General features: G+C 42.4%; 2 protein-coding genes across 7 annotated transcripts in view; one reads left to right on the top strand and one right to left on the bottom strand.

Moving 5' to 3' along the window:
- Positions 1 to 16,145, bottom strand: part of PDE6H (phosphodiesterase 6H) — a 239,388-nt gene that overhangs the window by 125,983 nt on the left and 97,260 nt on the right. The window lies entirely within an intron of this gene.
- MGP (matrix Gla protein) lies at positions 5,179 to 11,032 on the top strand. Its single transcript, XM_056525076.1, has 5 exons — positions 5,179 to 5,280; positions 7,101 to 7,214; positions 7,984 to 8,019; positions 10,098 to 10,170; positions 10,556 to 11,032. The coding sequence occupies exons 1-5, from the start codon at positions 5,205 to 5,207 to the stop codon at positions 10,695 to 10,697; spliced, it is 441 nt and encodes a 146-aa protein (XP_056381051.1). The 5' UTR covers positions 5,179 to 5,204; the 3' UTR covers positions 10,698 to 11,032.

Below are 16,145 nucleotides of genomic sequence, written 5' to 3'. Positions count from 1 at the left end.
ATACTACAGTCACATCTATTCCATCTATTACTGCTGACAACCATCCTCTATATCATGTCTGAGAGGTTGTCACAGCCCCGCCCCCATTACTGACATCACTGGATATAATTACATTGTGATCAGACATGAGACCACACCCCTTATACTACAGTCACATCTATTCCATCTATTACTGCTGACAACCATCTATATCATGTCTGAGAGGTGTCACAGCCCCGCCCCCATTACTGACATCACTGGATATAATTACATTGTGATCAGACATGAGATCACACACCTTATACTACAGTCACATCTATTCCATCTATTACTGCTGACAACATCCTCTATATCATGTCTGAGAGGTTGTCACAGCCCCGCCCCCATTACTGACATCACTGGATATAATTACATTGTGATCAGACATGAGATCCACACACCTTATACTACAGTCACATCTATTCCATCTATTACTGCTGACAACCATCCTCTATATCATGTCTGAGAGGTTGTCACAGCCCCGCCCCCATTACTGACATCACTGGATATAATTACATTGTGATCAGACATGAGATCCACACACCTTATACTACAGTCACATCTATTCCATCTATTACTGCTGACAACCATCCTCTATATCATGTCTGAGAGGTTGTCACAGCCCCGCCCCCATTACTGACATCACTGGATATAATTACATTGTGATCAGACATGAGATCCACACACCTTATACTACAGTCACATCTATTCCCTCTATTCCTGCTGACAACCATCCTCTATATCATGTCTGAGAGGTTGTCACAGCCCCGCCCCCATTACTGACATCACTGGATATAATTACATTGTGATCAGACATGAGACCACACCCCTTATACTACAGTCACATCTATTCCATCTATTACTGCTGACAACCATCCTCTATATCATGTCTGAGAGGTTGTCACAGCCCCGCCCCCATTACTGACATCACTGGATATAATTACATTGTGATCAGACATGAGATCACACCCCTTATACTACAGTCACATCTATTCCATCTATTACTGCTGACAACCATCCTCTATATCATGTCTGAGAGGTTGTCACAGCCCCGCCCCCATTACTGACATCACTGGATATAATGACATTGTGATCAGACATGAGACCACACCCCTTATACTACAGTCACATCTATTCCATCTATTACTGCTGACAACCATCCTCTATATCATGTCTGAGAGGTTGTCACAGCCCCGCCCCCATTACTGACATCACTGGATATAATTACATTGTGATCAGACATGAGACCACACACCTTATACTACAGTCACATCTATTCCATCTATTACTGCTGACAACCATCCTCTATATCATGTCTGAGAGGTTGTCACAGCCCCGCCCCCATTACTGACATCACTGGATATAATGACATTGTGATCAGACATGAGACCACACCCCTTATACTACAGTCACATCTATTCCATCTATTACTGCTGACAACCATCCTCTATATCATGTCTGAGAGGTTGTCACAGCCCCGCCCCCATTACTGACATCACTGGATATAATTACATTGTGATCAGACATGAGACCACACACCTTATACTACAGTCACATCTATTCCATCTATTACTGCTGACAACCATCCACTATATCATGTCTGAGAGGTTGTCACAGCCCCGCCCCCATTACTGACATCACTGGATATAATTACATTGTGATCAGACATGAGACCACACACCTTATACTACAGTCACATCTATTCCATCTATTACTGCTGACAACCATCTACATCATGTCTGAGAGGTTGTCACAGCCCCGCCCCCATTACTGACATCACTGGATATAATTACATTGTGATCAGACATGAGACCACACCCCTTATACTACAGTCACATCTATTCCATCTATTACTGCTGACAACCATCTATATCATGTCTGAGAGGTGTCACAGCCCCGCCCCCATTACTGACATCACTGGATATAATTACATTGTGATCAGACATGAGATCACACACCTTATACTACAGTCACATCTATTCCATCTATTACTGCTGACAACATCCTCTATATCATGTCTGAGAGGTTGTCACAGCCCCGCCCCCATTACTGACATCACTGGATATAATTACATTGTGATCAGACATGAGATCCACACACCTTATACTACAGTCACATCTATTCCATCTATTACTGCTGACAACCATCCTCTATATCATGTCTGAGAGGTTGTCACAGCCCCGCCCCCATTACTGACATCACTGGATATAATTACATTGTGATCAGACATGAGATCACACACCTTATACTACAGTCACATCTATTCCATCTATTACTGCTGACAACCATCCTCTATATCATGTCTGAGAGGTTGTCACAGCCCCGCCCCCATTACTGACATCACTGGATATAATTACATTGTGATCAGACATGAGATCACACCCCTTATACTACAGTCACATCTATTCCATCTATTACTGCTGACAACCATCCTCTATATCATGTCTGAGAGGTTGTCACAGCCCCGCCCCCATTACTGACATCACTGGATATAATTACATTGTGATCAGACATGAGACCACACACCTTATACTACAGTCACATCTATTCCATCTATTACTACTGACAACATCCTCTATATCATGTCTGAGAGGTTGTCACAGCCCCGCCCCCATTACTGACATCACTAGATATAATGACATTGTGATCAGACATGAGACCACACACCTTATACTACAGTCACATCTATTCCATCTATTACTGCTGACAACCATCTATATCATGTCTGAGAGGTGTCACAGCCCCGCCCCCATTACTGACATCACTGGATATAATTACATTGTGATCAGACATGAGACCACACACCTTATACTACAGTCACATCTATTCCATCTATTACTGCTGACAACCATCCTCTATATCATGTCTGAGAGGTTGTCACAGCCCCGCCCCCATTACTGACATCACTGGATATAATTACATTGTGATCAGACATGAGATCACACACCTTATACTACAGTCACATCTATTCCTGCTGACAACCATCTATATCATGTCTGAGAGGTTGTCACAGCCCCGCCCCCATTACTGACATCACTGGATATAATTACATTGTGATCAGACATGAGACCACACACCTTATACTACAGTCACATCTATTCCATCTATTACTGCTGACAACCATCCTCTATATCATGTCTGAGAGGTTGTCACAGCCCCGCCCCCATTACTGACATCACTGGATATAATTATATTGTGATCAGACATGAAACCACACCCCTTATACTACAGTCACATCTATTCCATCTATTACTGCTGACAACCATCCTCTATATCATGTCTGAGAGGTTGTCACAGCCCCGCCCCCATTACTGACATCACTGGATATAATTACATTGTGATCAGACATGAGACCACACACCTTATACTACAGTCACATCTATTCCATCTATTACTGCTGACAACCATCTATATCATGTCTGAGAGGTGTCACAGCCCCACCCCCATTACTGACATCACTGGATATAATTACATTGTGATCAGACATGAGACCACACACCTTATACTACAGTCACATCTATTCCATCTATTACTGCTGACAACCATCCTCTATATCATGTCTGAGAGGTTGTCACAGCCCCGCCCCCATTACTGACATCACTGGATATAATTACATTGTGATCAGACATGAGATCCACACACCTTATACTACAGTCACATCTATTCCATCTATTACTGCTGACAACCATCCTCTATATCATGTCTGAGAGGTTGTCACAGCCCCGCCCCCATTACTGACATCACTGGATATAATTACATTGTGATCAGACATGAGACCACACACCTTATACTACAGTCACATCTATTCCATCTATTACTGCTGACAACCATCCTCTATATCATGTCTGAGAGGTTGTCACAGCCCCGCCCCCATTACTGACATCACTGGATATAATTATATTGTGATCAGACATGAAACCACACCCCTTATACTACAGTCACATCTATTCCATCTATTACTGCTGACAACCATCCTCTATATCATGTCTGAGAGGTTGTCACAGCCCCGCCCCCATTACTGACATCACTGGATATAATTACATTGTGATCAGACATGAGATCACACATCTTATACTACAGTCACATCTATTCCATCTATTACTGCTGACAACCATCCTCTATATCATGTCTGAGAGGTTGTCACAGCCCCGCCCCCATTACTGACATCACTGGATATAATTACATTGTGATCAGACATGAGATCCACACACCTTATACTACAGTCACATCTATTCCATCTATTACTGCTGACAACCATCCTCTATATCATGTCTGAGAGGTTGTCACAGCCCTGCCCCCATTACTGACATCACTGGATATCATTTATGCTTATTTACTTTAACAATAACAATATTATTGCTATACAGTACTTTGAATTAAAGAAACATTTTCAAAGTTCTGGAAATATTTTATCTACACAGCGATCAGCATCTGAGGAACCTGTTAAAGGGATACTGTGGCCCTAAGACATCTTATCCCCTTTAACTTTCCAAGCTATTCCTCCACCTTCGCCCCCAGTCCATGTCATCTGTGGGGTCTGTGGTCAATTAAAAACCATGTGTGGTTTATGTCTCAAGCGTGGTCTGAAATTTCCTCCAAGAGGGAAGGATGTGTAAAGACTGAGGTATGATCTTAATGATGGGGAGGAAAACACTAAGAGGGTTGGAGGTGGACTCTCAGGATAAATACCCATCTCACTCAGGCATCTCATCACTAGATCCAGCAGAACCAAGAGCTGTAAGTATCATATACCATCAGATATAACATCACTGCTAGAATAATAGACTCCTCATGTTAGACGTGATCTGCTAGCTGCAACTTGTTTTGTTACTTTCATTCTTATAACATGAATTGCTATTATGTTATGGTTCTACATATATATATATATATATATATATATATATATATATATATATATATATATATTAATGTATGTGTGTGTATATATTTATGTTCCAGCATAACTTCCCAACATCTGATTTAATGGAGACATTTTAATTAAACTTGGTACACATCTTTCTTATGTGTCAATTATAAATATAGTAGAGTTTAGGGATGCTCCAATCTCGATGATTTCCAAAGCCCGAGAGTAAAACAGCGAAGCTCGGACAGTTAAATCATACTCTGAAGCATTCTCCACAGAAGTAACACGATCAGAAGATGTACTAAAAGTCCCATGCAAATCTATGGAACTTCCAATACATCTCCTGACTGCTTCATTCTCTTGGAGTTCTAAAATTCTGCTGCTGGACCAATGCCATGGTAAAGTATGATTTAACTGTCTGGCAGACAGGTGCAGAGAATAGTTAGTGTGGGGTCAGGGAGAGGGTATAGGGCAGGTGGGAAAAAGAAAATGTATTGTGGGCTGAGAGAAGAGTGAAGGGTGAGAGCAAACAACAGTGTGGGGGTAGAGAGAAGGCATGGCAGCGCTGCTCCCATAAGGAGTGCAGGGAGGATGAGCAGCTTATCACTGCTGTGGCTTCAGAAGACTGGGAAAGCACACTGTATGCATGCCACTCAGCTTTCCCAAAAAGCTTCAATGTGGCTGCTTTACCAGACAAATATTATCTTCAAGAGACTGTGAAAGCTGGGTGGCAGGCTGTACACAGTGCAGGGCTCACAATACTTCCCCAATATTGTGTTATTTAGAATGTTCAGTGAACTCCACCAAATGACTACAATTACATGTGTTTTTTTTGTTGTTGTTTTTTTTAGAAGAGAACAGAGCTGGATGCTGGCTCAGTGGTTAAACACAATAACTTAAGACCCTGAGTCAGCCTGTGGACAATGCCTATCCCTTTAAGCCAGTGTTTCCCCCGTTTCCCCCAACAGGTCATGTTTTCAGGATTTCCTTAGTCTTTCACAGGTGATATCACCTGTGTAAGACTAAGGAAATCCTGAAAACCTGACCTGTTGGGGGTGCCTGAGGATGGCGCTTCGGAAACACTGCTCTAGGTATATAATTGACTACATTATTATTATGTCACTAGCTGAAAATTGGCTCAGTGGTTACATGCTCTGATTAACTGAAACACTGTAGCAACAATCAGGAAACCATCCATGATACTTTTCTGTATATTACAGGTTATAGGCTAATAATATTTATGTTTCTTCTAGTTTTGCTTATCTCTGTTTTGGGAAAGTTGTGTGAAAACAAGCATGGATGTCATTCTGAAGTATATTTCTCAGACCCCTGAATGGCATGTAGTGACATATCTCTAGCTCCCATATTATTGTAAAACGGTGCATTCATACCACGTTTGCAAGATTTGTCTGGGAAATGTCAAAATCATGCGCTCCCAGCCGGACCGGTGCCGAATCTCATTTAGATTGGGTTCACACTACGATTACACTGTACAGCTGCTGGATCTGGTTGGGGGGAGCAAAAACCGAGCGCTCCCGTATCCCAGCCAGACCCTGCCCGTATCTAATTCATTTCAATGAGCTGACCGGTCCCGTATCCGATTTTCTTTTTTTAGGTCCGGTCACAAAACCGGATACAGGGCTAAAATGTGCCGACCAAAGTCACCATTTGACTCTGGTCGGCTCATTGAAATGCAATAGATATATATGGGCCCCCCAACAGGATCTGGCAGCCATACAGTGCAATCGTAGTGTAAACCCACCCTTATTTAAATGCACTGATCGGAGTCAGATAGTGACCCTGGTCACCTAATTTTAACCCCGTATATGGTTTTGTGGCCGGAGATGATAACTGTGGTATCCTACTGTACAAAAGAAGGCATGCACCTTTTAATATCATTATGAGGACCAGTGTCTGCACAGAGACTGGGGGTACATGGATGATATCATAATTATGTTTGCAGTTATTGAGCAACTAGCAGTTCAGGGGGCTCCTGGAAATTGAAGTTCACTTCCACATGTTTATATTTCTCAACATTACAAAATCTGTTTCCACCTTTTGATATTTTTTTCCCTAACCGTGTTTTTGGACATCTAATGCCCCAGTTCAGCTGTGCCAACACATACCTCTCAGCATTCCTGGTTCCGCCCACCCCAGATGCTGGGTTTTATAGTAACTCCACTCTCTTACATTCAGGAATTACTCCTTATATCTTCAGCAGAAACTTTCCAGTGGGAACCAGAGAAGAAAAAACGCACAAGACAAGTCACCATGAAGTCCCTGGCACTGCTCCTTGTCGTGGCGCTGGCTGTTGCGGTCACCCTTGCTTACGGTACAGAAAATTCAATTGATTTCTTTAATGATAGTCTAGAATTATCTCAAATGTTCTAAATAACAGTATGTGCCTGGGAACAGAGAAAGTACAGGCTCAATGTAGGCATTGAGTGCAGAAGGCAAACAAGGGGTTGGTGACCTCTGATGAACTTATATATGATGGAATTTCTGATTATGCAGTTCCATCATGTATATCTATTTTCGATCCATATTTGGGAGAGTTCTGGTGGAGTCGGTCAATTTTGAAGAAACCAAATTTCTTATGGCTTCCCTATAACCACTGAGGGATATGTCATAGATGTTATATATGCTGCTATAATCTGCACCTAGACCAAATAGAGGCTGATATAAAGTGATCCCTAGAAATGTTACCACCTGCATTAAACACAGCCAGAAACAGGCTTTTATACCCCGACCCGTGGACCAGAATCAGAAACAGATCTATTAGCACACATGCTATAAATGGAGCCATAGATATATTAGAGGCTGCTATAAATTGATTTATAAAAGGGATATAAGCTTCCATAAAGAGAAAAATAGACAAGATACAGGTTGCTAAAAAGAGATCCATAGAAAGTATACAGGATGCACATTAGGCAGTATACAGGCTGTTATAAACAAAGTCACAAACCATACACAGGCTGCCATAAAACAGGTTTGTGTCAATGCCAGACAAGTAAAATGTTACTGATTTCTGACTTTCTGCTGCAAGAATCCAAGATCCATGTCTCTCAATATTAACACTGATGCTTTTACCTCCTATCCAGACTCAATTGAAAGCCATGAGTCCTATGAAAGATATGGTAAGAACCTTTTCAATGCTACAAAAATGTCTGCTGGCATAAGTTACTGCATTCCTGCTTATGGCTGAAGTATTGTTATAAGGGTACGGGGAAATTTCCCAATTTCCCACTTACTGTAATAGCGTGTGTTCCTCTTTAAGTTTCTATTATCCCTTTGTTGTGTCCCTCATTGCTGCCCCTGTATTATCATCACAATGTATTGCTTGGGGGAACTAACAAAGTAACATAGTTTCCTGCCTGCCAGCTTGCAAGTTGTGATGAGCAACAGTGTAAAACTATGAAGCGCCAGATGTCCTGGAAAGCATTGTGGAGTTCAGTGTTGTGCCACAACCCTGAGAGGAAGGGGGCAGCAGAAGGGATAAAATGGAGCATCTAGAGCAGGGGTCTCAAACTCAAAGTATCTGGGGGCCACTGGAGGTAGCGGCTGGGTGAGGCTGTGCCGCATGTGCCCCTCACATATAATGCCCCCATCATGTGCCTCTCATCATCCACCAGCAACACCCCCCCCCCCCATGTGATAATATCATCAGCTGACAGATTATGGGAGTACTACTGCTGGGGTACTCTGTTCCTGGCTGGCTGGCTAGGTAGTTTGCAGGCCGCATGCTGCAAACTTGCTGCAACGTTTTGGAGGCGCACCAGATCAGTGCGGATGACGCGTCAACGTCTTGCTAACCCCTGCTGTGCCAGATCTCAACTGAAAGATGAGTATGGGGACTGGGTGGAAGGGAGGACAGGGGGCGGGGGGGGGGGGGTGTTAATACGGGGGGCAGCAGGACACAACATTTCGTTCCGTGGGCTGCAAATGGCCCACGGGCCGGGAGTTTGAGACCCCTGGTCTAGAGGAAGGGTGCATAGAGCAGAAAACACACATGTAATGACAGATTGACCTGCTGAGTGTGTGCCAAGCAAGCAGTCTTGAGTACAGCTGCAGTGGGATACACCATTGGGTTGAGGTAGCAGTTGGGAGAAGATGGAGTGACTGGGACTATGGGAGTCTTCCTCAGCCACGCTTAGCTGCCAACAACCTTACTCATTGCTTCCTACTATCTCTGTCTGCCCTGTAGCTGACACTCTGTCATGGTACTGCAGCAGAGGGAACTCCAAGGCTCTATTACGCCTTCATTGTCACAATACTGCTTACCACCAATGAATGGGAGACATAACAGGGCTTCTTATAGGCCTCCCTGCCTACCTTAGTGGGTTTCAGGGCACAGCACTATTATGCACTTTCCATGATGTGGACAGGTTACAGGCAACAGCTTTCAACCCCAAAGAAGGAAACTAAACTAAAACAGGCATCAGAAACAACACTGCAGCCACCAATTGAAAGCATGTTAAAATATAGTAACAAACATGGCAAATATATCAGTTACAATGATAAAATATTTTTGGCTAGAGGTGGTGGGTTATTGTGGGTAACATTTTACCCCTTAGGCTCTGTTCACAAGATCGACCATCCGCCTGGCAGAACATGCCGGAGCTAGGACCAATCTGATTTCACCGAAAGAATTTCCATACCAGATGTTTCCAGCATGGAAATTCTGTTGTGTGCACGGTGCAGCAGAATCCCATTGAAAACAATGGGACTCTGCTGCATCGGGGCAAGAAAGCTGGCACACCAGTGAGCTAGTAGAGGGATTATGGGGGAGATTTCTCAAAACCTGTGGAAATCGTGGTCAGTGTAATTGATCCGATTTTTAATGGGGGTCAATGGATCTGACTTGATATAGGATTTTACATGATTTTAAGTTATAAAGTCGTGTACTCATGTCTGATGGACAAATCGTCATGTGAACGCAGCCCAATTATTAATTTAGAACTGGTCATTTCACTAATGTGAAAATAATGTCATTCTGTTCACCTGTAGCTGCATTGTTAGTGTTATCCTAAAGGGGAGCTCCTCTTACATTGCTACCGTGAAGACACCTATTTATGAGATAAACACAGTTCTTTACTCAGCACCTCTCAGAAAGATAGAGCTAGCCATTGGAACAAAAAACAGTGCCCTCTGCTGTCTGTCAATGCCTTAGTTTTTCACACTACTAATCAATACTGTTTTTTTTTTCTTGCTGCAGACCCCTTTGTTAACTCAAGAAATGCCAACTCCTTCATGCCTTCCCAGCAGCGGAACACAAGAATGCATGAGAGGTGAGGAAAACATCACGCACATAATAGCAATGACTCAAGAATTCACCTCTCCATATCTACTACATCTGTACATGTAGATTATCATCACATACATAGTTTATGGAGAATAAATGGGTAAAAGTAAAACTTCTATTAGTCTAGTATTACTCCAGTCACATCTAGAGCTAAGATCCTGAAAACCCCGGCTGTGCAAGTTACAGCCACATTTGCATATATAGAAAAACTAAGATTGCGGGCAAACGGCCGGATGAATCCGTCAAGGTAGGGATCATAAGAATCAGCGTCCTCCGCACTATCCGTCAGTACCTGTGGTTAGTGCGGGAGTGAACATATGACAGTTTTCCTTTAAGTAAAGTTTCTTATGTTTAATTTCCTGTTTATGCAGAATTCGTGAACGCACAAAGAGTACCCGGGAACGCCAGCGTGAAACCTGTGAGGACTACAATCCCTGTGATCGCTATGCTATGAGACATGGCTGGGCTGCTGCTTACAAGCGATACTTTGGAAAGCGCTATGGCGAAAAGTAATTGGGTTCAAGAGCTTTTCCTATTGTGCGTGTGAGACAAAGATGGGGCTGGGGCCCCTGTGTTATACATGTCTGCTTGTGCTGGCTCAGACACTACTGTGCAGTTTCTCTTTAATTGGTCTTTTTTATTGTCTGCACCTTCTAATATGCACTTTTCATATATTGTCATAATTCTAAAAGGGGGGTAGTGTGATCTCTGTAGAACAGGGTACATAATATTTGATCTCTGATTCTGGGGCTGTAAGTGAATGCTATTTGCATTGTCTTGCTTGGATGGAAAATCCTATTTCCAAAAATAAAAAGCTGCTTTATAATTGGTGTCGACTGTTACACGGCGCTAAAGTACTCTGTGCTGCTTCTGGGACCCTGCTCCTTCCACTTCTCTCACAAAATAAACACACTACTTCCTCGATACAGCAATCCAGGGAATAAAGTGTGCAGTGACCGGTAGCCAAATGGGGATCACAGGGATGGCTGTAGTGGTAGTCCTTAAAGGGGTACTCCGGTGGAAAACTTTTTTTTTTTTTTTTTTTTTAAATGAACTGGTGCCAGAAAGTTAAACAGATTTGTAAATGACTTCTATTTAAAAATCTCAATCCTTTCAGTACTTATTAGCAGCTATATGCTATAGAGAAAATTCTTTTCTTTTTGCATTTTGTTTTTGTCTTGTCCACAGTGCTCTGTCTGTGTCAGGAACTGTTCAGAGTAGCATAGGTTTGCTATGGGGATTTTCTCTGGACAGTTCCTAATACGGGCATCAGGTGTCAGCAGAGAGCACTGTGGACAAGGCAAAAAAGAAATTAAAAAAGAAAAGAATTTCCTCTGTAGCAAACAGTTGCTAATAAGTACTGGAAGGGTAAAGATTTTTTAATGGAAGTAATTTACAAATCTGTTTAACTTTCTGGCATCAGTTGATTTAAAAAAAAAAATAAAATGTTTTCCACCGGAGTACCCCTTTAAGGGTCACCATTCAGGGATCATTTGTCAAAGTGGCCTAAGTGGGTGCACTGGTCCTTCCACACTCCCCTAAGTGGGCACAGTGACAGAAGTGAGGAGGTTCTTGGATGTTCTCCTCTATACTTTCTTTGAGGTGTATGTACTATCCCTGAGTATCTTCACTGAAGTATTTTTACTGATTGGCTCCCAATGGGTTACATGCAATATAACTGTATTCACAATTGCTGTGCTGCAATGCCCTCTGCAGGGTTCAGATATATTCTTTATGTGTTAGCCAAAACACCTGAAGGCCAAGCCTAAAGCCCTATCCGGTCCCAGATGTGCTATCCTTGTGCATAACTTCTTCCTAAAGTCTCTATATAATCCTCTGTAACTCCTTCCTTTCAGTAATCCCTCAAATAGGACTAAGTGAAAATCAGGGATATGTAGGCTTATCTTCGCAGACGTATTGGTACCCCAAGCAGTCCCAGCTGGTGAAGCCCAACTAATGGTTTTCCTCACCTTTCCTTTTGTAAGCTAGACTTAAACCAACTGGTCTAAACAGGCTTTCCTTTTCATGATATAGGTTGGGCTAGGGGGGTTCCCCGCAGAGACCAGAATGTTTTCAGTAATTACAAATGTATGGGGGACTTCTCAGTTTAACAGGGAAAATACCTCAGATCTTAACAAAATACATAACAATATAGAAGTGTGAAAGTGCCATGTCATTCTGTGACCACTCACAAGGTCAGGGCATTCCACTCCTAAAAAACTCTGTGCTGCTGAGAACCCTGCTCCTTCTACTATGCAGCTCAGTCTGTGCTCTCTCACAAGATCAAGTAAGATCCTCTGTTAAAATACTTTGTGCTACGTTTTACTTAGACTAATCAGTCTAAGACTGCGTCAGATTTCCTAGAAGTGACTCAGGCTGTTTGAAAATCTGACTCCTCTTATACTGTGTGCTCAGTTTATACCACCTCTAAGGTAGTATAGATTTTTTTGGTGCATACTATTTAAAATTTCGTGCAATTTAAACCCTATCCCCTTGCCTGCCATTAATTGGTGCGCATGGTGCAAACAAGGCAACATTTTTTTGAAAAAGTGTGCTGCCTCACTTTTTCAACCAATCTGACGCAGTTTACAGATAAAAAAAAAAAGACAAATTCAGCTTTAAATATTCTCCACCTTCCACTATGTAAGTTCCCACCAGATGAGCAAACTTCACTCCTAAAATGTTCTGTGCTGCTGGGGACCCTGCTTCTTCCACTTATCTAAATTCCTGTAAAATTACCGAATCACCGATGGACTCCATGCAAGTGAATGGGGTCTGTCTGGACCTGATAGGAGCCGTTTGCATCTGACCAGCTTTAGGGTCCGATCGGGCTCAAAAAACAAAAAAGCCGATCAGAGCGGATGTGAACGGCAATGTGAATGAGGCCTAACTCTCATTTCTCTGACCTCACACAAAATAAATGGTTGTCAGTTATTTATGAGTGATGGAGAAGGTAATAGCTAATATGATACTGAAAAACCTGCACATGCTTTCGCACACATGTTTGACAGTTGCACGTTTTTAAATAAATTTAGAGCATCTTCTGGTTGTGTGTCTGAAAAACAAAACAAAAAAAATATTCGTTGTGTGTACCAAAATAATTACAGTATTTTACAACAGAGACCCATTGAAGACTCCCACTTTAATGGCTCATGAGACGTTCCTTTCTTCTGGAAATCCCGTTTTCAATATGAGGCATTTCTGGCTGCAACATCTCAATCTACTTTTTATACAGAAGCTCCACAGGAGGAAACAAAGACCAGATCCTCTTATATGGCACAATATAACCTTCTCCAAAATCTGTCATTTATATATTATACTGTTTTTTTTTTTCATACATCTTCCAAGGAAACCTTGAAGATTTACAATGAACCCTTTATGAATACAAGAAGCACTCAAAATCCTATGTCTAATCCCTGGGTCTGCAACCTTCAGCTTTTATGAAACTACAATTTCTTTCAGGGCAAAAAAGATCCAGATGACTAGATCAATAAAAATCACACATAAAAAAGTGTGTGGAGGAAATCTTTAATAGGTATTCTGGTCTCAAATATTATGGCAAATGTTTTGCAGTTTACACATCATCCATAGAGGTTGATTGGAGTTGCATGAACAGCCTATGCTGCTCATATAACCCCAGAATAAAATTGGATTAGTTGTGGAATTTGACTTCCCCCTTGAAACAAAAAAGGAAAATTCTAACAAATCCACAGGATATCCACAATGGATTTCAAATCTGCACACAGATCTGCAATCTGTGACAGCGGTCACGCACCCTTCCCATAGACTTTCATTGAGGAGGCGGGCGTGATGTCACGAGGGGGCCGGGTGTGACATCACGCCCGGCGGCCGCGAACACGGAAGCCCGCACACAGCATTCGGAGTAATGAACTTCTGGACGCTGCGTGCGGAGCTCCGAAAGGCAGGGCAGCGCACAACCCCTTTAACTTAGTTTAAAGGGGTACTCCGCCCCTAGACATCTTATCTCCTATCCAATCAATGGATAGGGGATAAGATGTCTGATTGTGGGGTCCCGCCACTGGGATCTCCCCTGCTGCACCCAGCATTCGTTTAGAGCTCATGATGTCACGGGCGTGCCCCCTCAATGCAAGTCTATGGGAGGGGGCATGACGGCCATCACACCCCCTCCCATGAGCGGGGCGTGGCCGTGACATCATGAGCCTCCGCATCGCCAGTCATCCGCATCCACCAGTCATGTCATCCCCAGTGGCGGGACCCCCGCAATCAGACATCTTACCCCTATCCTTTGGATAGGGGATAAGATGCATAGGGGCCGAGTACCCTTTTAAGATGTACTATTCTGATGAGGTCAACATGTACTATTCTGATGAGGTCACCTTAACGTGGTGGGATGGTACACATTATTTGTACATATGTCTTAGCGCTTAGTGTTGTTGAAATTTTTGTGTTTGCATGAACCAGTGGTGACTGGTGGTCTTGGTTGGTAGAATACCAGAGCCCGGGGAATCTTGGTAAGAGAGACTTTCCAATGTGTGCGCATGTAGTAAATGACTTCCATCCAAAACTTTTGTGTGGCGGCATTCCCACATATGATCACAGGGGGGAGAAAAATATAAGTGCTAATAAAACATAGCTTTTAATATATAGTTTAAAACACACTGATTAAACAAAGTGATGTATAGATAAGTGACAGGGCAAATTAGTCAGCCCTGTGACTCAAGATAGACACTAACAAGGCTGTTAAAATTGCATGTGTAGGGATTGCCCCACAGATGCAAAAGCCAAATTCAATTGTATGCTGATATTAGATAATTAGATAGAACTACTAGCTATGCCCAACGCGTTTCAGCACATTGTTACATGTGACCTCATCAGGGGCTAACTGGCATAGAACAATACAGTCATTGCATATGATAATTAATATAGGGGTAGCTTGATACAATAGCGACCCCTGAGAAGAGCGTGCTAGATGTCATGCACCAATACTCTATACAGCATATAGATGACAGGTTGCGTCCGGGTCCTGTCATCTATATGCTGTATAGAGTATTGGTGCATGACATCTAGCACGCTCTTCTCAGGGGTCGCTATTGTATCAAGCTACCCCTATATTAATTATCATATGCAATGACTGTATTGTTCTATGCCAGTTAGCCCCTGATGAGGTCACATGTAACAATGTGCTGAAACGCGTTGGGCATAGCTAGTAGTTCTATCTAATTATCTAATATCAGCATACAATTGAATTTGGCTTTTGCATCTGTGGGGCAATCCCTACACATGCAATTTTAACAGCCTTGTTAGTGTCTATCTTGAGTCACAGGGCTGACTAATTTGCCCTGTCACTTATCTATACATCACTTTGTTTAATCAGTGTGTTTTAAACTATATATTAAAAGCTATGTTTTATTAGCACTTATATTTTTCTCCCCCCTGTGATCATTTGTATAATCCTTGGGAGTTGTTTATACTAGGTAGTGGACACCATTACCTGTCCACAAGATTATTATTGGCATTCCCACATACCATCGCGGTGAGTGGTTGGTGTGGAGAGCGCCACACTTGGAGCAAAGCCATATTTACAAATCTTGATTTGTTTCTCTGTCCGGAGAAGTCTGGGAAAGCAGGCATGTTAAAACCGTAGAACGCCATATGCATTAACGTCAAATAGGTCTTCCTACACCTCTCATTTACTTTACACTTCCAATGCTCTCATGCTTCAAAAATCTTTTTTAAGCCTTTTAATCTTCAAAAAATGGTTCCACAGCCCTCTATACAGTGTATATGAGCCTGCTTCTTTTTCCAAACTAAGCATACTCTACAAAAGTTATTGTAAATTTTTATTATTTGCAGGAAATGGGCATCAGCATGGCAATATTTAGCCTTAATCTAGCCAAGAGAAAGCCACTTTCTCAGTTCTGCACTTATCAAGTGTTTAGCTATCATGACCCCTTTAGGGCTTATTCACACTATGGAAGC

The sequence above is a fragment of the Hyla sarda genome, chromosome 6 (assembly GCF_029499605.1).
Source record: "Hyla sarda isolate aHylSar1 chromosome 6, aHylSar1.hap1, whole genome shotgun sequence".
Taxonomy (NCBI): Eukaryota; Metazoa; Chordata; class Amphibia; order Anura; family Hylidae; genus Hyla; species Hyla sarda.
The sequence above is the reverse complement of the archived record's forward strand: the minus strand, read 5'-3'. Positions and strand labels throughout refer to the sequence as shown.

Bases quoted from the DNA above. Each gene is read 5' to 3' on its own strand.
- MGP (XM_056525076.1), top strand. From the start codon at position 5,205: ATGGAACTTCCAATACATCTCCTGACTGCTTCATTCTCTTGGAGTTCT. The intron at 7,215-7,983 runs GTACAGAAAATT...CCTCCTATCCAG, and splicing joins TGCGGTCACCCTTGCTTACG to ACTCAATTGAAAGCCATGAG. The intron at 10,171-10,555 runs GTGAGGAAAACA...CTGTTTATGCAG, and splicing joins AACACAAGAATGCATGAGAG to AATTCGTGAACGCACAAAGA.